General features: G+C 41.4%; 1 protein-coding gene across 5 annotated transcripts in view; it reads left to right on the top strand.

Annotated features, from left to right (window-relative positions):
• pdzd2 (PDZ domain containing 2) overlaps nt 1–23,645 on the top strand; it is a 47,197-nt gene that overhangs the window by 2,617 nt on the left and 20,935 nt on the right. For 4 of the 5 annotated variants that reach the window (XM_058070948.1, XM_058070945.1, XM_058070946.1 and 1 more), the window contains 10 exons: nt 6,076–6,453; nt 9,629–10,089; nt 12,950–13,436; nt 16,837–16,982; nt 17,093–17,225; nt 17,444–17,497; nt 18,783–18,870; nt 20,051–20,202; nt 21,267–21,386; nt 23,404–23,518. In XM_058070948.1, the coding sequence (XP_057926931.1) occupies nt 6,334–6,453; nt 9,629–10,089; nt 12,950–13,436; nt 16,837–16,982; nt 17,093–17,225; nt 17,444–17,497; nt 18,783–18,870; nt 20,051–20,202; nt 21,267–21,386; nt 23,404–23,518 (1,876 nt within the window). In that variant the 5' untranslated portion in view covers nt 6,076–6,333. Of the gene's footprint in view, nt 1–6,075; nt 6,454–9,628; nt 10,090–12,949; nt 13,437–16,836; nt 16,983–17,092; nt 17,226–17,443; nt 17,532–18,782; nt 18,871–20,050; nt 20,203–21,266; nt 21,387–23,403; nt 23,519–23,645 lie in introns of those variants that run through there. The other variant, XM_058070950.1, reaches the window with a different exon arrangement.

The following is a 23,645-nucleotide window of genomic DNA, read 5'->3' as shown; positions in this document are numbered from 1 at the left end:
GCTGCAACGAACCATTATTCTTAGTCTTAATCTGAAGCTTGTTGTTTTGATGAATGAAACGATCTGTTAGGCCCGATACCAGATTAGAAACTTTTAAAATTGACAGAATGCAACAAATATACTGTTTATGGCTGTTTATTTTCTGGGGGATATATTAATGGTATCTTACCAAAAAGGACGCAGAAGATCCACACACCATTGCCGTGCCACAGGTTGCCGACCCCTACCTCATACAGATCGAATCAATATGAACCAAACAGAAATAGTTAGTGGTTTGGTCTGCAACATGTCAGAAAGAGGCAAAAATGTCCATTACTGTTTTTTCCAAGTAAATTAAACGTATGGACGATTAATTGAATACCAAAATAATACAGAAAATGGATAATAGATTAATGGTTGCAGCTCTGATTGAGAGATTATCTAAGTAATACACGGTTGGTGGGGAGTACTTTCTTTTCCGCCTAGGTCAGTGCATAATACGTAAGCGCAGTCAACAAGTCAACAATTAACCACTTTTTCAATTTAATCGTCGACTGTTTTATCGTTTGAATAATTACTTTTTGTATTTCAGCCACTCATATGTAATTATTTGTTAATTTCCTGAGTCATCCAAGCAGACATATTATCTTTGTTTTTCGGCAAAACAAGATATTGACACACATCAGCCTTGACTTTGGAAAACAGTCATGGACTTTTGTGCCTCTTTTCTGACATGTTGTGGACGTAACCACTGTTTTTGTTTCATATTGATCCGGTCCGTCTCAGGCCTCATCCATTACTCGATTCATGGAAACAACAAGCTTCAGATTAATCGAGTAAGAAAATAATTGCTTGATGCAGTCCCAGACGTGATGTTATTAGCAACAACATTGGGTTAAGACTTGGTGATACTTTTGATATTGTGTGCATGGAAACGTGGTCACTGGTTAAACCGCCACATGCCAGCAGAGGCACTTGTGCCGAGGCTTGGCAACACCGCTGGAGATGAGCTGGAAGTCTACTGAGATTTGCTGATGTCCTGCCCAGTGTCATGGATGAGGGAGGTTTCACATCCAAGTTTTTGTTGGCCTTTTTTGAGTCCTATTTTCCAGAGAATTTTGGTTAAACTCCAAATTGTGTGACTTTGGAGGGTCCACTCCACTGAGTAAAACAATTTATTAAAATGATCTACTTAGCATGGTTCGTACTGTGAATGAAAGCCTTGGCTATAACCATCTGGTTATATGTGACAACACTACAATGGACAGCATTGCTTTTTCCGCTTCTATTCTGTCTCAACTTTACATTTCAGACATACACATTTCCTAATCCTAATTCCTAATCTGCCCATATGGTCACAATAGCGGGGGAGGGGTATGATAGGATTGGTTGAGACATCTGGGTCAATCTGAAACACGAAACATTGTGCCGAAGAGGGGTGAAGGAATTCAAAACATATCAACACCACTAAATAGCCTCGTCTCACCGTAATGTAAGATATACTTATGTATATAAAGTTGTACCATGGAGTAATATCTGTTTGGGAATCACTCAAAGTGCCTGATAGGGCTGCATGATTCTGTTTATTATTATTATTTTTGTCTTGGTCAAAAAACAGAAGGTAATACCATTTCCATGGGTGCAACAGTTAGCATTTCAGGATGGATCTGAGATCTGAGTGGTGTGAAAAAGCGTTTTCCCCCTTCCTGATTTAGGTATAATTCTTATTTATGTCTTATTTGATGTTATGTCTTATGTCTACTGTATTGGGTAATAGGAGTGTAAAGGTGTCTATGGGGCGGCATTCAGTGTCTAGTGGGGTCTACTGCTGAAAACCGTATTTAGAAGGTCGTAAACAGATTTTCTATACTCCAACTACGAAAACATTCATAAATAAGGAATTCACTTATCATGGAGGGGTCTGAAGCTGATGGACGACTACACTCTCTTGTGTCAGTCATCTTTCAGTCGTGTGTGTGTATGCAAGTGCTTCCGTGCACCCACAGGTATGTGTCTGCATCACTAAAATTGTGGGCACTTGTACAAATTTCATGCTACAGTAAACCTGGGATATATCGGATTCAATTGTTCCCACTGGTTTTGTCCGATATAAGCGAAATCCGTTATATGCGTATACCGGAAAATGTCAGTTTTACGCATGTATCGGATTTATATCCGGTATATGCGAAAATCGGATTTTATCCGTTATAAAAAGGCACTTCCTTGACTATGTTTCCAATGTACCTGGACGCGCAGGCAACGCTGCAAATGACGTCGTATAGCGGCCTGTCACAATTCGGCGAATCGGAGCGCCACGATGCGGCCATCCGATATATGCGAGGGAAATTTAATGGAAATGCATTGGAACGGGACTGGAGATTTTGTCCGAAATAGGCGAAATCCGTTATAAAAAATCTGATATATGCAATGAATTTTTATTGGAAATGCATTACAGAAAAATCGGTCCTTTTTTATCTGTCCGTTGTGAGCAAATTTCCGATATATCCGAGTCCGATATATCCGAGGTTTACTGTATAACTTGAACCTCGGTGTTTACGTCAAATTCAGGCTCAAATTCACACTTAGTTGTCAGCACATTGGCCTGACTTGCAGTTTATTTGACCAGCTGAGCAGTCGTCTATGTTGATGCAAAAAGTGGAATTGTCAGCTGATTTTCCTGACCACACGCACATCGGCATTGTCTCTCCACGGGAGCTGCAACAAAGACCACTAAGAAGAGATCTGCCCCTGTTGAACCGGGGATTTGCTAGACCCGCTCGATGTTGGCATGTAATTCTTTGTAAAGGGTCTGACCGCTAAAACGCAATGCTTGTGCACACAGTTAACAAAAGATTTTCTTCCTAACACTAAACTTGCCACGAGTGGTTGTATCGGAATGCACTGGATCGTGTCTCTGTTGGTGTCCTGTCTGAAGTCTAAAGTAAAATGTGGCTTAGTACTTGGTGGAGAAACTATTTTGGCAAGCAGGGGCAGAGCTACCTTCTTTCAGAGGATCCCAATTCACAGCAAAGTGACTTGCTAATGTTTTTCTTGCTGACTGTGCTCTGTTATCAACCGCATTATTCCAAATTATTAGTGGTCTCTGTCACACCAAGTTTCTTGCTGATGGTCTTGCTCATTCCAGTCCTGGGCAGGTCTACAGTCTTGTCCATAAGGTCATCTCTTTGGCCTTGTCCATGGTGGTAGAGAGGTTTGAATGGAGGAGAGTTTTTGTGTGACAGGTGTCTTTTACCCTGATTATGAGTTGAGATTAGGAGTACAGTAAACCTGGGATATATCGGATTCAATTGTTCCCACTGGTTTTGTCCGATATAAGCGAAATCCGTTATATGAGTATACCGGAAAATGTCCGTTTTACGCATATATGGGATTTATATCCGGTATATGCGTAAATGGGATTTTATCCGTTATAAAAAGGCACTTCCTTGACTATGTTTCCAATGTACCTGGACGCGCAGGCAACGCTGCAAACGCTGCAAATGACGTCGTATAGCGGCCTGTCACCATTCGGGCGAATCGGAGCGCCACGATGCGGCCATCCGATATATGCCAGGGAAATTTCATGGAAATGCATTGGAACGGGACTGGAGATTTTGTCCGAAATAGGCGAAATCCATTATAAAAAATCCGATATATGCAATGAATTTTTATTGGAAATGCATTACAGAAAAATCGGTTCTTTTTTTATCTGTCCGTTGTGAGCGAATTTCCGATATATCCGAGTCCGATATATCCGAGGTTTACTGTACCTCTATGAACGCTTTGCTTTCCTTAAGCTGAGCAGGGACGGACATCTTGTTTGTCCGAGTCAATGGAAGCGTTTGAACAGGAGAAGATGCTACATCTTTGAACCTGTACACAAGATACGTTTTATTGTATGGGAATTGAATCCCATGAAGGGAAATTGTTGTATTTTATCTGGTTGAACACAATTCCTTACATGATTGACGAGCCAGATTGTTGTCCAAGGACCTCAGAGTTTCTTTCTGGAGATTTTGTCCGAAATGGGCGAAATCCGTCATAAAAAATCCGATATATGCAATGAATTTTTATTGGAAATGCATTACAGAAAAATCGGTTCTTTTTTTATCTGTCCGTTGTGAGCGAATTTCCGATATATCCGAGTCCGATATATCCGAGGTTTACTGTAACTGGTCTGTGGCAGTCACAATCTCAATTCTCTGGTGGTTCTGTCTTCCTACCGTCACTGCTTGTAATTTTCCTACAGTCGAAAGATTTAGTACAGATTTTATTCAAGGTAAACACAATTTAAAAGCATGCAATTTATCTCCAGTTAGCAGTGTAAACTATTATTGCATTATTGCAATTATTGCATTAAAAATGTTTAAAATTCAGCAAATCTATAGATGCATCCACTATACAGTTGTAGGCTCTATGTTTCGTTCAGTGGCGTGACACCACTATAGAAACATACGGTACTTCCTCGTAAACATGCAATTTTAAACGCTGCTCGGGGAGGACAGGTCCTGCTTGCTTTCACTTGGAGTGTACTTGAATAGTAAAGACAGATGCTACCACACAGCCCAACGGTTTATTTGAGGCTCGGGCTCTCCATAGTCATTACAGTGCGGTCTCGTGGTCGCCTGTGTTTTCATCCACAGATGTGGTTCTCTGTCTGTAGTTAAGTTTGCTGACTGCTCTCTCCGGATTCCCCAAATCTTTACAAACGAGGCCCCTTGGGATTTATCTTTGGCTTACTGTGTTTCAGACAATTAATAACAAGCAACATCATTTCAGTGAGTGTGGATGGTGATGCTTTTCTTTGGGGTGTTATTTTAGTAAGGTGCATGTTTGTGACAGTGCCATACTCCGAAAATTGCTTTCTACCCTTTCTACCCGGGGCAGTGTGGAGTTGCGGTCACTCACTGTGGACATGTCGGACCTCAGACAGTCCCAGTAATGTTTTGAAAGTGTTGTTTTTAGGGGGGGTTGGATAATTACAGCACACATTTTACGCAAAAAATGCAAGGTTTTCGTTATTAATTTGTTCCAACTAGTTAGACGAAAATCGAATATTTTTTTTAATTAAAAAATTCAAATATCCTCTGATTTCAGCGTCTCAAATGTGAATATTTTAGTGAAAAGTAGCCCTATTATGTCAGTGTTTTAGGCAAAATAAAACATTCACACACATCGGCTTTTACTCTGGAAAACAGCAAGGGACCAAACCGCTAACTGTTTGTGGCATCCTTATTTTCGTCTGTCTAGGGCCTAACTGATTACTCAATTAATCAGCAAGCTTCATCTTCATTAAAAAAGGAAATATTGTTAATTGCAGCCCTAGAAAAAAATCTGTCAAAAAATTGAAGTAGAGAAATCCAAGGAAACACAGCTGGAATAGGTGCAAATTCTGGAAGATCTAGAAAACCTTCTGTGTGGGTTGTCGTGTGTTGTTGCTGTAGAGGAGCCCACAACTCAATACAAGACGGAAATGAAATAGTAGATCCCTTTTAAAGGAATTGCTGCTAAAACGCTACAATTAAAAATGTATTTGTTTTAATCCGATTAATTGAAGAAATCATTAACCGATTAATTATTATTAAAATAATCGTTTGTTAGAACCCTAATCAGAATCAGAAAAGGTTTATTGCCATGTATGATCAAACACATACCAGGAATTTGTTTTGGTATAGTAGGTGCAGACACATCTATTAAAAAAGAATGAAAAATACAAAATATGAAAAATACAAAATATACAGAATAACAGTATAAATATATGTACACGGAAGAAGACTCTTTTAATATGCAACATGGCACTTGGATAGTATGTAAAAAGATATCAAACAGCCGTATTTGAACTCCAAAACTTGATTCTTGTATTCACAAATGAATGAAAATCACATGTGTGTATTTCATTAGCTGACACAGCGGCTACAATCTCCAAGCTGGATATAATTAATGTTCTAATTAAACAACACAACTGTTTAAAATACCAAATCACTCACCGACACATAGTCTCCAAGACAAGACATTAGAAAGTCCTAGAACAAAACACATTGGATATGCTATGTATTGAATTTTTTGCTCTGTGACATGTTATCCTGTTCTTCCTAGGTATTGGTGTGATGGTGCAAAAGCCGGAGCAGCTTTATGCCAGGAATCCAGGCACCTCCATAATCACTTGGAATATTGAATGGAAGTTGAAGTTTCCTCGGGATGGACTCCGGCGACCAGTGTTGGCTTTACCATGGTCATTTTTTTAGATTGATTTGACGGCGTCAGTGCACCACGGACTCCTTGTGCCCGTGTTTACATTTGGCGGCATCAACACTGTTGTTGGTGAGGGAGCCTCAGTCGGCCCAGGATGCCAGGATGCCCATCTCCCAGGACAATGCCCTCAGCATCCTTCCACTGCTCAAGGAGTGGCTTGGAGCTCAGGCTGAGAGATCACACCAGAGTCACGACCTGACTCTGGAAACTTGTGGCAGCAAGGTAAGTCTACCTACTGTAGAGTATTTCGACATTTTGTTCATAATGTGAATTTCCTGTTTATTCATTCGTTCATTCATTTTCTACCGCTTTTCCTCACGAGGGTCGCGGGGGGTGCTGGAGCCTATCCCAGCTGTCTTCGGGCGAGAGGCGGGGTACACCCTGGACTGGTCGCCAGCCAATCACAGGGCACATATAGACAAACAACCATTCACACTCACATTCATACCTATGACAAATTGGAGTCGCCAATTAACCTAGCATGTTTTTGGAATGTGGGAGGAAACCGGAGTACCCGGAGAAAACCCACGCATGCACGGGGAGAACATGCAAACTCCACACAGAGATGGCCGAGGGTGGGGATTGAACGCTGGGCTCCTAGCTGTGAAGTCTGCGCGCTAACCACTAGACCGCCGTGCCGCCAATTTCCTGTTTAGTCAATCATAAAACAATGTACAGTAATCCCTCCTCTATCATGGTTAATTGCTTCCAGACCCAACCGTGATAAGTGAATTCCCGCAAAGTAGGATTCCTTATTTTTGTAGTTTTCCAAAAAATTTTTTTTACGGCTTCCCATGAAAGGAAGTGAAAAGTGCTGACATTGCCAGACAAGCCAGGGCTCAAACAAAAAACATTTCCACCCCCTTTCAAACCAACCGCAATAGGACCAGCTGACATCATGTTCACGATTCTCTGGTTAACGTAGGTGAGAGTGACGAGGACCAAACCTGAAGATGACTCCGTCATCTTGATCGATAGAGAATAACAGAATGAAAGGTTTAAAAAACTTTATTGAGTAGCACAAAACGGCTTCGTAGGGAAGTATATTGCTGCTAGTAAGACTGCACCTGCACAAGAAGTCATCAGGGTGCCATCAACTGTCGTATCAGCACACCATGCACAAGCGCAGCGCTTGCTCAGGAACGGTAGCAACTAAGCGTGGGTGCATCTGCTCACGCAGCGAGGCGAAGACTTTTGGAAAATGGCCTGGAAAAAACATCAGGGACAAACCGGTATCCTGCCACACCTGAAGAGTGGGGTCATGACTTACTGCTCTCTGGCAGGGGGGGGGGGGGGGGGGGGGGTTGGGGCTACCACAGCATGCAAATAGCACTCTGTGGTACCCTGGATTCTTCTTCTGGGAGCACCCTGGTCAGAGTCGTGTTGAGTTGTGCAAGACTGCTTTCCTTGATGTCCCAAATGATTTGAGGAATTAATTATTAGTATGGATGGAGACCTCCAAGCTCATGGGAGTCATATATAATATGTAATATGTTCTGAGGTTTTTGTAGCATGTTTTTGTTTCCATTACTTTCCTTTTTGGCGGTAGACTTGTCATCTCTCCAGAATGGATGAAAACCATGTTAACTGTAATAATCAGTTATCATTTATTATCACTCATTCTTCTTAAGTCTCTGGACATAGTTCCAGGTAAATGTGGAAGCTATGGCTGTATTGCATATCTAGGGCAGGGGTGCTCATTAAGTCGATCGCGATCTACCGGTCGATCGCGGAGGTGGTACTGGTCGATCGCTGGTCGATCGCGGCGTGACATTAAAAAAATATCATCCTCATATCAATGCCGTCACTTGATTGATATACAGGGCAGCCATTCAGATGACAACTGAATGTTGCCCTTCGGGCGACCAATCAAATCAAACGACGTCTCTAAGTGCAGCAGAACTTACGATGTCAGCCTATCATCCATCCCCGTTACTTGATTGACATACAGGACAACCAGTCAGATGACAACTGAATTTTGACCTTTAGGTCACCGCTCATGCGTAAACAGCGATGCAAAGTGCTAAGCTAGTCGGCGAATTGCGTCAGATTTCAAGCCCTCGCTAAAGTTTATGGTCACTAAAATGAGTGAAGGAGCTGGACCAAGTAAAAAGGCAAAAACATATCACTTCCATACGGAATGGGAGGTGGACTTTTTTTTCACAATGTCTTTTTCGAAGTGCGTTTGCCTCATATGCCATTCTACCATCGCAGTACCAAAGAAGGGAAATGTGGAGTAATGTGGAGGTAATTACAAAAAATGTTAATTGTTAATTATGTGTGTTTTGCAATATTGGCTCATTTGGTTATGTAAGGTACATCAACATACATTGTACGTACAAATAATCCTCAATACATTAAATAGATGTTTTAAATAGATGTTTTGCATTTTTGTAGTGGGTAGATCAGGGGTGCTCACACTTTTTCAGCTACTTTTAAAATGACCGAGTCAAAATGATCTACCCACTACAAAAATGCAAAACATCTATTTATTTTCAAATGTATTGAGGATTATTTGTACGTACAATGTATGTTGATGTACCTTACATAACCAAATGAGCCAATATTGCAAAACACACATAATTAACTATTAACATTTTTTGTAATTACCTGAGTTTACTTTGATGACTTGCACTGAATTGAACCAGCCAGGGATGCATAGTCCGGACAGTAGCTGCTGATAGCCAGCCTCAAGCACACTTCCAAATGTTTATCAGTCATGGATAATATCCGTATCATAATATCCGTATAATATTCCATATCCGTATGGAAGTGATATGTTTTTTGCCTTTTTACTTGGTCCAGTTTTTGCCTTTTTACTTGGTCCAGCTCCTTCACTCATTTTAGTGACCATAAACTTTAGCGAGGGCTTAAAATCTCGCAATTCGCCGACTAGCTTAGCACTTTGCATCGTTGTTTACGCATGAGCGGTGACCTAAAGGTCAAAATTCAGTTGTCATCTGACTGGTTGTCCTGTATGTCAATCAAGTAACGGGGATGGATGATAGGCTGACATCGTAAGTTCTGCTGCACTTAGAGACGTCGTTTGATTTGATTGGTCGCCCGAAGGGCAACATTCAGTTGTCATCTGAATGGCTGCCCTGTATGTCAATCAAGTGACGGCATTGATGCTGGGATGATATTTTTTTAATGTCACGCCGCGATCGACCAGCGATCGACCAGTACCACCTCCGCGATCGACCGGTAGATCGCGATCGACTTAATGAGCACCCCTGGGGTAGATCATTTTGACTCGGTCATTTTAAAAGTAGCTCGCATGCTGAAAAAGTGTGAGCACCCCTGATCTAGGGTAATACACAGATTATTGTTTATTGTTTATTGTTTGGTGATTGAATTGATTGGTTGATCATCTTGTTGGTCTCGACTCTTTTTACAGGGCTGCTGCCAAAATGGGGATCAAGTATGCGGTTGCAGTGACATTAGTAGAATTCACGTGGAGGACTTGCCCCTGTGTCTGGACGCCATCCGTAAGCTGGTCGAGTACATCAACTTCAATTTCATGGAGGACGACACGGCTCCATCGTGCGACCTGCCATCCTACAACGAAGGCTCGGATGTTGAAGTTCATGCCGTTTCCGTCAGGAAAAAGGAAGGGGACACAGCGGATTTTGGCTTGAGCTTTGGTAACATCCCAATTTTTGGGGACCCGGATGGAAGAAAAAAGGGAGGGCCGAGGAGGAGACGAGATCAGAGTCCCATCATGCATGTGGGCTGCATCTGGGTGACGGAAGTGAGAAAGGGAAGCCCGGCAGCCTGTTGTGAGAGAATCAAACTGAGGGATGAGCTGCTATCACTGAATGGACAGCTGATGGTGGGAGTAGATGTTGGTGGAGCCAGGTATGTCTTCTTGTGGAGGAGTGTCTGTGTACCTTCTCGCTCATTCAGGTTTTTATCCGCAGAGGTTGAATCTAGGAAAATTAACTATTTATTATTATTATTAATGCATTTTTTGAATATTTTTCACTTTTAATCAATAAGGCTTTTCTTGTTCTAAAATTTAAGTGTGGATGGCTCCCCATTTATCTATCTAATGCAGGGGGGGGCAAACGTTTTGACTCACGGGCCGCATTGATTTAATAAAATTGACGGGGGGGGGGGGGCAGACGGTTTAGTATTTTACATGTGACAGTCCATTTGTACACGTATATTTTTACACATATTTTACACGTAAAAGTGTCATGTAGTCTGCTATATGTGCACTTTGAGATCATTTATTTGATGTAAAGTGCGTTATAAATTTATCATTATTATTATTATTATTATTATTGTTATTATTATTACGACCAGTCCAGGGTGTACCCCACCTCTCCCCCCAAGACAGCTATGATAGGCTCCAGCACCCCCGCGACCCTCATGAGGATAAGCAGTAGAAAATGAATTAATTATGATTGTTATTATTATTATTATTATTATTATTATTATTACGACCAGTCCAGGGTGTACCCCACCTCTCGCCCCAAGACAGCTGGGATAGGCTCCAGCACCCCCGCGACCCTCGTGAGGATAAGCAGTAGAAAATGAATTAATTATGATTGTTATTATTATTATTATTATTATTATTATTATTATTATTATTATTATTATTATTATTATTATTATTATTATTATTATTATTATTATTATTATTATTATTACGACCAGTCCAGGGTGTACCCCACCTCTCGCCCCAAGACAGCTGGGATAGGCTCCAGCACCCCCGCGACCCTCGTGAGTATAAGCGGTAAAAATGAATTATTATTATTATTATTATTATTATTATTATTATTATTATTATTATTATTATTATTATTATTATTATTATTATTATTATTATTATTACAACCAGTCCAGGGTGTACCCCGCCTCTCGCCCCAAGACAACTGGGATAGGCTCCAGCACCCCCGCGACCCTCGTGAGGATAAGCGGTAAAAATGAATTTATTATTATTATTATTATTATTATTATTATTATTATTATTATTATTACAACCAGTCCAGGGTGTACCCCGCCTCTCGCCCCAAGACAACTGGGATAGGCTCCAGCACCCCCGCGACCCTCGTGAGGATAAGTGGTAAAAATGAATTTATTATTATTATTATTATTATTATTATTATTATTATTATTATTACAACCAGTCCAGGGTGTACCCCGCCTCTCGCCCCAAGACAACTGGGATAGGCTCCAGCACCCCCGCGACCCTCGTGAGGATAAGCGGTAAAAATGAATTTATTATTATTATTATTATTATTATTATTATTATTATTATTATTACAACCAGTCCAGGGTGTACCCCGCCTCTCGCCCCAAGACAACTGGGATAGGCTCCAGCACCCCCGCGACCCTCGTGAGGATAAGCGGTAAAAATGAATTTATTATTATTATTATTATTATTATTATTATTATTATTATTACAACCAGTCCAGGGTGTACCCCGCCTCTCGCCCCAAGACAACTGGGATAGGCTCCAGCACCCCCGCGACCCTCGTGAGGATAAGCGGTAAAAATGAATTAATTATTATTATTATTATTATTATTATTATTATTACGACCAGTCCAGGGTGTACCCCGTCTCTCCCCCCAAGACAGCTATGATAGGCTCCAGCACCCCCGCGACCCTCGTGAGGATAAGCAGTAGAAAATGAATTAATTATTATTATTATTATTATTATTATTATTACGACCAGTCCAGGGTGTACCCCACCTCTCGCCCCAAGACAGCTGGGATAGGCTCCAGCACCCCCGCGACCCTCGTGAGGATAAGCAGTAGAAAATGAATTAATTATTATTATTATTATTATTATTATTATTATTATTATTATTATTATTATTATTATTATTATTATTATTATTATTATTACGACCAGTCCAGGGTGTACCCCGGCTCTCGCCCCAAGACAACTGGGATAGGCTCCAGCACCCCCGCGACCCTCGTGAGGATAAGCGGTAAAAATGAATTTATTATTATTATTATTATTATTATTATTATTATTATTATTATTATTATTACAACCAGTCCAGGGTGTACCCCGCCTCTCGCCCCAAGACAACTGGGATAGGCTCCAGCACCCCCGCGACCCTCGTGAGGATAAGCGGTAAAAATGAATTTATTATTATTATTATTATTATTATTATTATTATTATTATTACAACCAGTCCAGGGTGTACCCCGCCTCTCGCCCCAAGACAACTGGGATAGGCTCCAGCACCCCCGCGACCCTCGTGAGGATAAGCGGTAAAAATGAATTAATTATTATTATTATTATTATTATTATTACAACCAGTCCAGGGTGTACCCCGCCTCTCGCCCCAAGACAACTGGGATAGGCTCCAGCACCCCCACGACCCTCGGGAGGATAAGCGGTAGAAAATGAATGTATTATTATTATTATTATTTTAATTTTTATTATTATGTGCTTGTGTCCCTTTTTTAGGAGCATTTTGTAAACATCAGACCACATCAAATAACGAAATTGATAAAACAGCTACTTCGACCATCAAAAGGTTGGCTCAAGCCATGATGCCAGGTTGTACGTTGAGTTTCAATGAAATATTTTGGAAAGAACAGGCGGGCCATATTCAAACACTTGGCGGGCCGGATGTGGCCCCCGGGCCGTAGTTTGCCCACCCCTGATCTAGTGTGTCCCCTGAGGTTTGTCACAATAGGGTTGCCTATTTACCATACACATCCATTGAATGTGTTTTTTTTTTTTCTTTTCAGTTACCTGGCCGATCAGTGCTGGAACGGAGGCGACATCTACCTTGTCCTGCTGCGACGGTTCAAACGCAAGGCCCCTCCGCCTCCGTGTCGCTTCGATGGCTGCCTCAGCACGTCCGTCAGCCATGACAGCTGGGATGAACAGCCACCGTGCACGGCTTCCTCCGACTCCGCTGATAGTCCATCAACGTGCAAACGCACACGCAAGTTTGGCGTCATTTCACGGTCGCCCTGCAAAGACAAAGACAGCATCGACTCGGAATACTCGAGTTACTACAGTGACCTCAGCACCTTGGACGGTAAAGGAGTCGACTCGGGACATATCTTCTCCACGCGTACTTCGATAGAGGACAGTCATGGCACCTTTCGTCAACTGAGAGCTGATCACCATCATCGCCTCAGTGGAGGCACTGCTACTCTTCCTTCGAGAAGTCATCGGCAACTCTTGGAAACTAAAAGGGATTCTCTTTCCAGTCAACTTTCGAATCAGGTACTCCGTAGTTCTTTTTATTTATTCCGTGTATGTCAAATTGATTTGATTAGAGTACATTTCAGTTACGGGTGGCCAAGTGGTTAACATGTTGGCCACACGGTTCATTGGAGACTCCTGTCTTCTGGTTCCTTTCCCTTGTGTTTAGTTTTTGGCATTATCTCATGATTGGAAATATGAAATTTGAAATATGAATTTCTAATTGAGGGCGGCATGGTGGTCTAGGGGTTAGCGTGCAGACCTCACAGCTAGGAGACCAGGGTTCAATCCCACCCTCGGGCATCTCTGTGTGGAGTTTGCATGTTCTCCCCGTGCATGCGTGGGTTTTCTCCGGGTACTCCGGTTTCCTCCCACATTCCAAAAACATGCTAGGTTAATTAGCGACTCCAAATTGTCCATAGGTATTAATGTGAGTGTGAATGGTTGTTTGTCTATATGTGCCCTGTGATTGGCTGGCCACCAGTCCAGGGGTGTACCCCGCCTTTCGCCCGAAGTCAGCTGGGATAGGCTCCAGCGACCCTGGTGAGGATAAGCAGCATAGAATATGGATGGTTTTTGGTTAGAGCAGTGGTGTCCAAAGTGTGGCCTGGGGGCCATTTGTGGCCATTTTTCTGTCTGACAGAGGCAGCTAAATGAATCAGCTTTTAATGAAATACTTTGCTGGGACAAAAATAGCTGTTGTTACTCGTATTGGTACTTGTACTGTATTTTCCGTAATATAAGACGCACTTAAATGCCTTCAATTTTCTCAAAAATTGTCAATGCCTCTTTTAATCTGGTGCCATTTTTATACTTAAATGTTTCAAATACATAAAAGTTATTTTTTTTTAATTAAAAGGGCATATTCAACCACAAAAACAATGAAAGCACCTGCTGATGTAAGGAAAGCAAGATAGAGGTTTACAATGTGGGTCAGAGGATTGAGAGACAGCTGGTGTATTAACCCATATCAGAGGGATTTTACATGGAAAAAAAAAACAAAAACATCAGTTACAGTCACATGCACTATCAAATGAATGTTATCAAATACTTTTATCCAATAAAACCACAAGCAGATCACAAACTACGTCGAATATGACGGGCTGGTTAGGTTTGTTCTATTAAGTTCTTTGTCAATTAACAACAAAAATGTACAAAAACTGTCAATAATAAGAATTCAGAAAACAAAGTCGCGATCGTATAGTGTCTAAAACAAGGTACTATGTAGCATCAGTAGCTAGGAACAGAGCAACAAGGCGCTATAGGAAGACGCCAGAGAAAACGGTAGCAATCTACCCATAACAGAGGGCGACATAGGACTGAGCGTACAAAGGAGGTAGCGTGGAAGGCAAGGAAATAGTTGAGATAGGAGAACTGAGGAGGAGCCATGAGAAATAATCTGGTGTAGACGCAGGGTTTGCGAATAGTGATGGTTGCCATTTGCGTCCACCTGCCTTGCCGCTACGCGCCCAGTCACCCGACCAAGCTGCCTGAAACAAAGACCGAGAACACTAAGCACCCCGCAGAAATAGGAAGTGACCAAAATATGTATTTGTGTACATGTTTTTGTAAACCAAGACTTGATGCTTATTTTACCATTTAACTTCATACTCAGAATGTGTATAACAACGATTACAATAAGTGAGTGTTTATCAAATACATTTTCCAATATACAGTAAACCTCGGATATATCGGACTCGGATATATCGGAAATTCGCTCACAACGGACAGATAAAAAAGAACCGATTTTTCTGTAATGCATTTCCAATAAAAATTCATTGCATATATCGGATTTTTTATAACGGATTTCGCCTATTTCGGACAAAATCTCCAGTCCCGTTCCAATGCATTTCCATGAAATTTCCCTGGCATATATCGGATGGCCGCATCGTGGCGCTCCGATTCGCCGAATGGTGACAGGCCGCTATACGACGTCATTTGCAGCGTTTGCAGCGTTGCCTGCGCGTCCAGGTACATTGGAAACATAGTCAAGGAAGTGCCTTTTTATAACGGATAAAATCCCATTTACGCATATACCGGATATAAATCCCATATATGCGTAAAACGGACATTTTCCGGTATACGCATATAACGGATTTCGCTTATATCGGACAAAACCAGTGGGAACAATTGAATCCGATATATCCCAGGTTTACTGTAGCATGTACCCCCCCCCCCCCTCCCCCCCAACAAATGAGAGGATTTCCTACAATTTTGTAGTGATCCTTTCCTTGCACATGAGGATCTGTTATGGCTTATAGTCGTTATGGAATTAGGAGGACTTTTTGTGCCATCTGTTTTCTGGGATGTCATGCTTCTTCCATGTTACTACACAATTATATGAATATATACTGTAAGTGTATAGATACACACATCCTTAAATGCTATAGTTAAATCAGGTGTACTTGGAGTACAGTACAGTACAGTAAAAAAAATACATGCTACTATAGTAACCACATACTGTAGATTAGATAGTTGATTTTTATCTGGCTGTTGGTGTAGCCAAGGATTATTGTTCCTGTTGTTCTGGCCATCATGTCTGGTGCTTGTGTGTCTCACCCAGTATTACAGTAGCGTTACTGGAATTGCTGTGACTGACATGGCTGTGCTCCCAACTCCCTTGACATTTGTATGTAAAACTATAGTCTCTCGTCCCCAACTTGTTCTTTGACTGCTCCAAAATTTAAATTAGCATTGAAAATCCTGCCTTAAAGATTTTTAAACACGTTTCCATAACTTTCGACACAGACTAGTAGCTAGCATCATTTGCTTGTTAGTGCTAGTTTAAACAACTGCCTGACCCATTACTGCCACCAAGTGGTGGGAAGCTGTATTTTCACTGAGCAGCTCATGGACAACATCCATGTCTTTGGTATCTTTGACAGATTGGCGGCTCACAGGTGTAAAAAATTATTATTTTTTTTTGTATTACGCACGGTCCCTTAGTTAGGAATGGGTGGCAGAGTGAGTACTTTTGTACAGTACCTACTGTACACAAATACAAGCGGCTGAAATGAGTTTGTAGGAGTAGCTGGACTCACGCTAAGAAAGCTTAGTCATGCTAGAGGGGCTCAGAGAGGCTTCTCCTTGAGAGGAGCCAGTTGAGGTGGCTCCGGCATCTAGTCCGGATGCCTCCCGGACGCCTCCCCGGTGAGGTGTTCCGGGCATGCCCATTCGGGAAAAGTCCCGGGGGCAGACCTAGGACACGCTGGAGGCTTTATGTCTCACAGCTGGCCTGGGAACGCCGTGGTGTCTTCCCCGTGAAGTTGGAGGAGGTGGCTGGAGACTGGGAAGTTTAGACTTCCCTACTGAGACTGCTGACCTGGATATGCGGAGGAAAATGGATGGATAGACGGACCTACTGTAAAGTCCTCATGTGCTTCATGTGTGATTTTTTTTTTATTGTTCTTCTCTTTTGAAGCCAAGAGATGGTTGCCATATCTGGAAGATGCACCTAGTGAAAGGTGAAGAGGGCTTGGGCATCCAGATAACGGGCGGGCGTGGCTCCAAGCGCTCTTCACAGGGCATTAACATCGCCCACATTGAGGAGGGAGGAACAATCCACAGGTATTTTCAAGGAAATATGTATTTGCATAGTGTATTATTCACCAATTCATAGTATGATGAAGCAGGACAACATTTCTACATGTACGTACATATTTTGGTTTGTATTCCAGAGACGGCCGTCTTCAAGCTGGTGATGAGTTGCTGATGATTAATGGTCAGTCTCTTGTGGGGCTTACCCATCAGGAGGCGGTCTCGGTTCTCCGCTCTGCTACTGGACTTGTCCAGCTTGTTGTCGCCAGCAGGGTAATGCATACATACGCTTCATCTTGACAACCTACCTGACACTGTCATCCAGGGGTCGGCAACCCGTGGCTCTGGGGCCTCATGCGGCGCCTCAGACTTAGTAATAACGGCTGTTTAATAATGCATTTTTGCTCCATATCATATTGGAAAGGGGGCAGAAATGTCCATCACTGTTTTCAACGTCAAAGCTGATGTTTGTGTTCTTGTCTGCCTTGCAGGAGGAATCTGATGTCGGCTTCCATCACTTCCCATCCACCAGTCTGCCAGATCTGGTCAGCATCCGTACTGCCTCATATAGCACCTTGGGTACTCACCCCAAACTCTAGCAGGATGTGTCTGTGTGTACTGTAGATGATATGTACAATACACCCACTGATGGAGTAGTTCACTGTGAACGGTTGTTTGTCTGATGCTATGTGTATCCTTCTTCGGTTTTATCATTTAAATTTGCATCGTTTGAATCCGTGGAGATGACTGAAGGGCACTGAAGATTAAAGATAATGAAGAAAGAAAACCCTGGGTACATTGTAAAAATATAATTTAACATAAAACTTTTTTTTTTAAATGGATAACTGTTGTCATTTTTCAAGAACAAAGTCAAAATATGAAAAAAGTTGTAATTTTACCAGAATAATGTTGTAATATTATGAGGAAAAAATAATGTACAGTAATTTTAGAAGCAAAAAGTTGAAATATTTCAGACAGAAAAACATTTTTTACATGTAAATATTATATATATATATCTTACATAAACTATATATTATACGTATATGTAAATATTCTGAAAAACAAACAAACAAAGATGTTATTTTTTTTAATTAGGTTGCGAAAAAAGTTATGGTACTAGATGGTACTATGGTACTATTTATGGTACTAGAGTAAAGTCACATTTTTGGAATATGACAGGACATGACAGGAATGAAAAACGGCTATAATTTTATGAAAATAAAGTCAAAATATTAGAGGAAAATAAGTAATATTCTTGTGCAGAAAGTCACAATTTTGCAAGACTAAATATTAAGTGATATTAAGTAATAAAAAAGACGCACTTGAGAAAAATAGTATCATTATCAAAAGTAACATCATTTTAGTAGCATAGAGTTTAGATAATAGAGGAAACAATGTTTTTATTTCTAATACTATAAGAAAACAAAAGGAAGTTTTCTTTTTTTGGAAAATTAGGTTGATGAAAAAAAGTTATGTTATGGGAATAAAGTTCTAATAATAAGTTTGAAATATTTGGAACCTAAAAAAAACATTTGAAATGGGTTAATAAAAGAGCAAATGGAATACAAACTACCAGTTCATATTAACAATCCGCTTTTCACCTATATCATAAACCTGCGATGCAATTTTTTCTTGAAATGCAATTTTTTCTTCTATAAATTCTCAGCATATGTACGTATATGCATATGTAAAAAAAAAACAAAGTGGCCCTTTCATCCATTCATTTTCAGTATGTCGTAAAAAAGTTTTAAGTTATTATATTGCATGTGATTACCAGCACCCATATGCAAATGGGGAAGAATGAATGTTGTTCTTTGTCTCCGCTTCCAGTTGACTAACCTGGAGAAACTAGAGGACACGAGCCTGACAGGGTCGTGCTGCAGCCCTGCACCCTTAAAGCTCTATCACCAGTCCCAGGGTCGGTACATTCCAAATACTGTTCGGAAATTACTGAAACGTATCTTTGCTTATTGTGGTTCTGCATCACTTTTGATAAATATGACATTGTAAACAAATATGGTTTATAAAAAGTACTTTTTTTTTATTGTAACTTTATTTGAACACAGAGGTAAAATGTATAAAACCAACAGAAATAAAGGTTGTAAATGAATTGGTATTAGATAAAAGGTAAATAAGTATTTGATGGCAATCCAAAAGGTGGTTTAATACTTTAGGTACAATTTAGGTCACATTCTCCCAGGCCTTGTGTGAGTCTTTCAGGTATTTTCATGTCAAACCTTCAGACGGGTTTGCACATGTGTCTTGTTGAGCACCGCAGGGTATCAATCCATTACAGCTACAGTGTCTTACTAATGTTTTTTTTTTTTTTTACACCCTTGATATCATCAACCAGATCCTCCTTTGTCAATACGGGCTGCACATGCCTTAAATGTCAATGAGCTAGGAGACCCAAGTTCGATTCCACCCTCGGCCATCTCTGTGTGGAGTTTGCATGTTCATTCATTCATTTTCTACCGCTCACGAGGGTCGCTGGAGCCTATCCCAGCTGTCTTCGGGCGAGAGGCGGGGTACACCCTGGACTGGTCGCCAGCCAATCACAGGGCACATATAGACAAACAACCATTCACACTCACATTCATACCTATGGACAATTTGGAGTGGCCAATTAACCTAGCATGTTTTTGGAATGTGGGAGGAAACCGGAGTACCCGGAGAAAACCCACGCATGCACGGGGAGAACATGCAAACTCCACACAGAGATGGCCGAGGGCGGGGACCGAACCCTGGTCTCCTAGCTGTGTGGTCTGCGCACTAACCACCAGACCGCCGGAGTTTGCATGTTCTCATTCCAAAAACATGCTAGGTTAATTGGCCACTCCAAATTGTCCATAGGTATGAATGTGAGTGTGAATGGTTGTTTGTCTATATGTGCCCTGTGATTGGCTGGCCACCAGTGTAAACAAGAATTACTTTTGCAATTAATAAACAATCAGTGTTGGTCAGAATTCTTATTTGCATCAATCAAATATAAAATAATTTGAATAATTTTCTGTTCCCACCATTCTGGACAGTTAAAAAAAACATATTAAATATCTCATTCTTCCCCGAAGTGACTGAACTTATCATTTTTGTCACAGGAGGAAGTAGTCGTTTGGAGTCGGTGGGTGAAGATGATGAGTTCTTTGCAGAGAACGGCTTGGAGAGTTGTGACATTTTGGAGAAGTCGTCCAAGTCGGGCAGACGGAAACACTCCTTACCCCAACAGCTCGATACCGCTGGAGAAAGACCGGTTAGTCGCTCATTGTACTAGTTCACAAATTTCACAAATAAATGAAAGTAGATGTTTTAAAAGTGACAATGTCAGTAACGTTACTGTAATGTTCGGCGAGACACAAGCACCAGACTTGGCTTTTAGTGACAGAGAGAGAATGGCCTCTTTACTTGTCACTTGTGCAGATGTACAAGCAAAACTGTGCAATCACCCATCCGTGTATACTGTATATACAACATAACATACAATATGACAAGGGTGTAGATGGGACAGGATAAAAGGGGGAGCAAAAAGGGTACAACAAGAGGAGGGGGGAGGAAAAAAAGCAACTCCACACTATGTTCCTATGGGGCTTGGAAACCTCCGCAACGTTGGGAGAAATAAGCCCACTTTACATAAGAACTCAAAGACGGGGGAGGAGGAAGGGGCGAGGGTGGAGTGCCCTGGACCCCGCCTGTCCTCACTGGGGAGATTGCACCTATGAATGACCTCAAACGGGTAAATAATCTCTAACATGGGCTACTGTTGTAGCACCAAGATAAAAAAAAACTCAACTCTGCACCTTCAGTGTCACTTCCTGTCTTACTATAGGGGTGTTATTTATGTCTGGATGACTCTATTCATTTTAAAAAGCCATATTTGGAAGGTCATAAACAGGTTTTCAATGCTCAAACTATGAAAATATTCCATTTATAAACACACCATCCTACTTCTCTCTTCCCGATTGAACTTTGATCTTTGAGTACTAACAAGTACCAACTAAGTTTCCATGCATTCAATATGTATGTTCCACCCAAAGCGTAACACACACACACATGCAATGTCCGATCAAAGCCAGTAACTCGCGTTAGTGCGGATATTACAGTAACAATGCCCTGAAGCTGCCCACTCTAATTGCTATGCTAATGAGAAACTCTCATCAAAAACTGAAGACAACAACAAGCTCCTGGGCCAGTAGTACCTCAAACATCCCATAAAGTTCATGGATGGTCATTTACTTCAACCAGTGAAGAAAAGTCACCGTCGTGCAAGAAACACAGATTCCATGTTGACTTTTGCATTTGTGTTTGTATCCCTCCCAGGAATATCAGATCATTAAGAAATCAGCACGCTCATTAAGTACTGTTCAAGTGGAATCACCATGGCGACTTGCACAGCCGTCTATTATCTCCAGCATCGTGCTGATGAAAGGCCAAGGGAAGGTGAGTACTCCACTCTCTGTCTGAATGAGGCCTTTATATGGATTACATCGCAACATTTTTACAGTTAAGAATATTAGATTTGATTAAAAAGCAGCATTAGTAAGATTCAAGATTTTTGCCTTGTTGCAGAATTGCAATTGTAACATTATCATAACTGAAAATAAAACCCTGGCATGAAAACCATTGATATATCTTCTACACCAGGGGTCGGGAACCTTTTTGGCTAAGAGAGCCATGAAGGCCAGATATTTTAAAATGTGTATCTGTGAAAGCCATATACATTTTGAATGCAATAAAATGTGTGCATTTTCATGTAAGACCAACAGTTTTAGATATAATGGGCTCTAATTATGTAGACCAGGCACACTACCCCACGCCAATGGGGTGTGGCCAGCATACTTTCGTGAGCAGCGCAGTGTCTAATAATAAATCAAATACTTGCTGCCATTAATGCAACTTCTGCTGCTGCATAGTTTTGAACCGTATTCAGTATATTTCATTCTTTTGGCCATCTTCACCAGAAGGCTTGGTTCTGCAGCTTTAGCTATTTGACTAAAGGAGGAAAGTTTACATTTACATGTTTTTTTGACATCTCAATGACCGAGGTAGACTACCGCATTACCCAGTAATAATCACGTTTTGGTGTTTGACCTGGAAAATATCATCAGGAAAGATGGATATGGTCGGCCGTATTGCAGTAGAAAATAAATGGACGAATTAAAATGCATAAGAAAGTTCATTCATTCATTCATTTTCTACCGCTTTTTCCTCACGAGGGTCGCGGGGGGTGCTGGAGCCTATCCCAGCTGTCTTCGGGCGAGAGGCGGGGTACACCCTGGACTGGTCGCCAGCCAATCACAGGGCACATATAGACAAACAACCATTCACACTCGCATTCATACCTATGGACAATTTGGAGTCGCCAATTAACCTAGCATGTTTTTGGAATGTGGGAGGAAACCGGAGTACCCGGAGAAAACCCACGCATGGACGGGGAGAACATGCAAACTCCACACAGAGATGGCCGAGGGCGGGGACCGAACCCTGGTCTCCTAGCTGTGAGGTCTGCGCACTAACCACCAGACCGCCGTGCCGCCCATAAGAAAGTTTTGATTTTTAATATTATTTTTAACAGTGATTTCTGTGATGTTTACTTTAAAATGTTAGCATTTTTATTGTGGTAAGAAATGCTTGAGAGCCAGATAGTGTCATCAAAAGAGCCCTACCTGGCTCCCGAGCCATAGGTTCCTACCTTACCCTTACCACATTCCTTATTTTTTAAAAACAAGATCACTCGTGTCATTTTATTATTGATTTTCTCTAATTCCTATGTTATAAAATCCAGACTGTATATATACACAATATTATACACACAGTGTAACATTGGTTAGCATCATTAACTTGTTCCAGAAGGGCAGACTACATTTTCCCACAAGAAATAATGTAAATCCAATTCATCCGTTCCATCCATTCATCTGGCCACATATCCATCTTCCTCAGTTCATCCAAGGTAGGGTCACAGGGCAGGAACATTTAAGAACACAGTTACACTCACACTGTGTACTACCAACATGACAAAGACGCTCGCCGTAAAAAAAATACATCAATAAACAGGACTGCAATCCATGTGTGGCTGTGTTGTCATGGTAATTGTTGTTGTCTCACCAGACCCGTGAGTGCCTTTTTAGATGGAGGTGGGTCACCAAAAGTCTCTTCACTGCATTTGTCTCATTACGGTACCCTCTAAATATAGCAACCAAACCCTAATTTGGCAACACTGATCCCTCCTGCAACATCTTCTTATTCTCTGGCATACCATGTGTGTCATAATATGTTTATGAGCGCCAAATCTCATTGTGGCAATGTATGTATTTATGCAATTGATTTAATTTATATATCTATGCAGGAGAATTGCTGTTTCCTGTTGCTAAGGTCTGGTCACCCTGCCTGGTTAGGATGTTCATGATCCACTCAGCATCTCCAAGTCCAATGGAATGAAATTGTATTGATTTCCCAGGGCCTCGGCTTTAGTATCGTCGGTGGGCAGGATTCAGCACGGGGCCAAATGGGGATCTTTGTCAAGACCATTTTCTCTCACGGTGCCGCAGCAGCGGATGGACGACTAAAAGAGGGTAACGTTCCTTTTCTCCATTTTATCTTACATGTCCACAGAATTCACTTAATTGGGGAATCATCAATTGGGACTGTTGGTTATACAGCAGTGCTGTCCATCTTAGGGTTACTTCTTCCTATTATTAT

Source organism: Doryrhamphus excisus, chromosome 4 (assembly GCF_030265055.1).
Source record: "Doryrhamphus excisus isolate RoL2022-K1 chromosome 4, RoL_Dexc_1.0, whole genome shotgun sequence".
Taxonomy (NCBI): Eukaryota; Metazoa; Chordata; class Actinopteri; order Syngnathiformes; family Syngnathidae; genus Doryrhamphus; species Doryrhamphus excisus.
The sequence above is the reverse complement of the archived record's forward strand: the minus strand, read 5'-3'. Positions and strand labels throughout refer to the sequence as shown.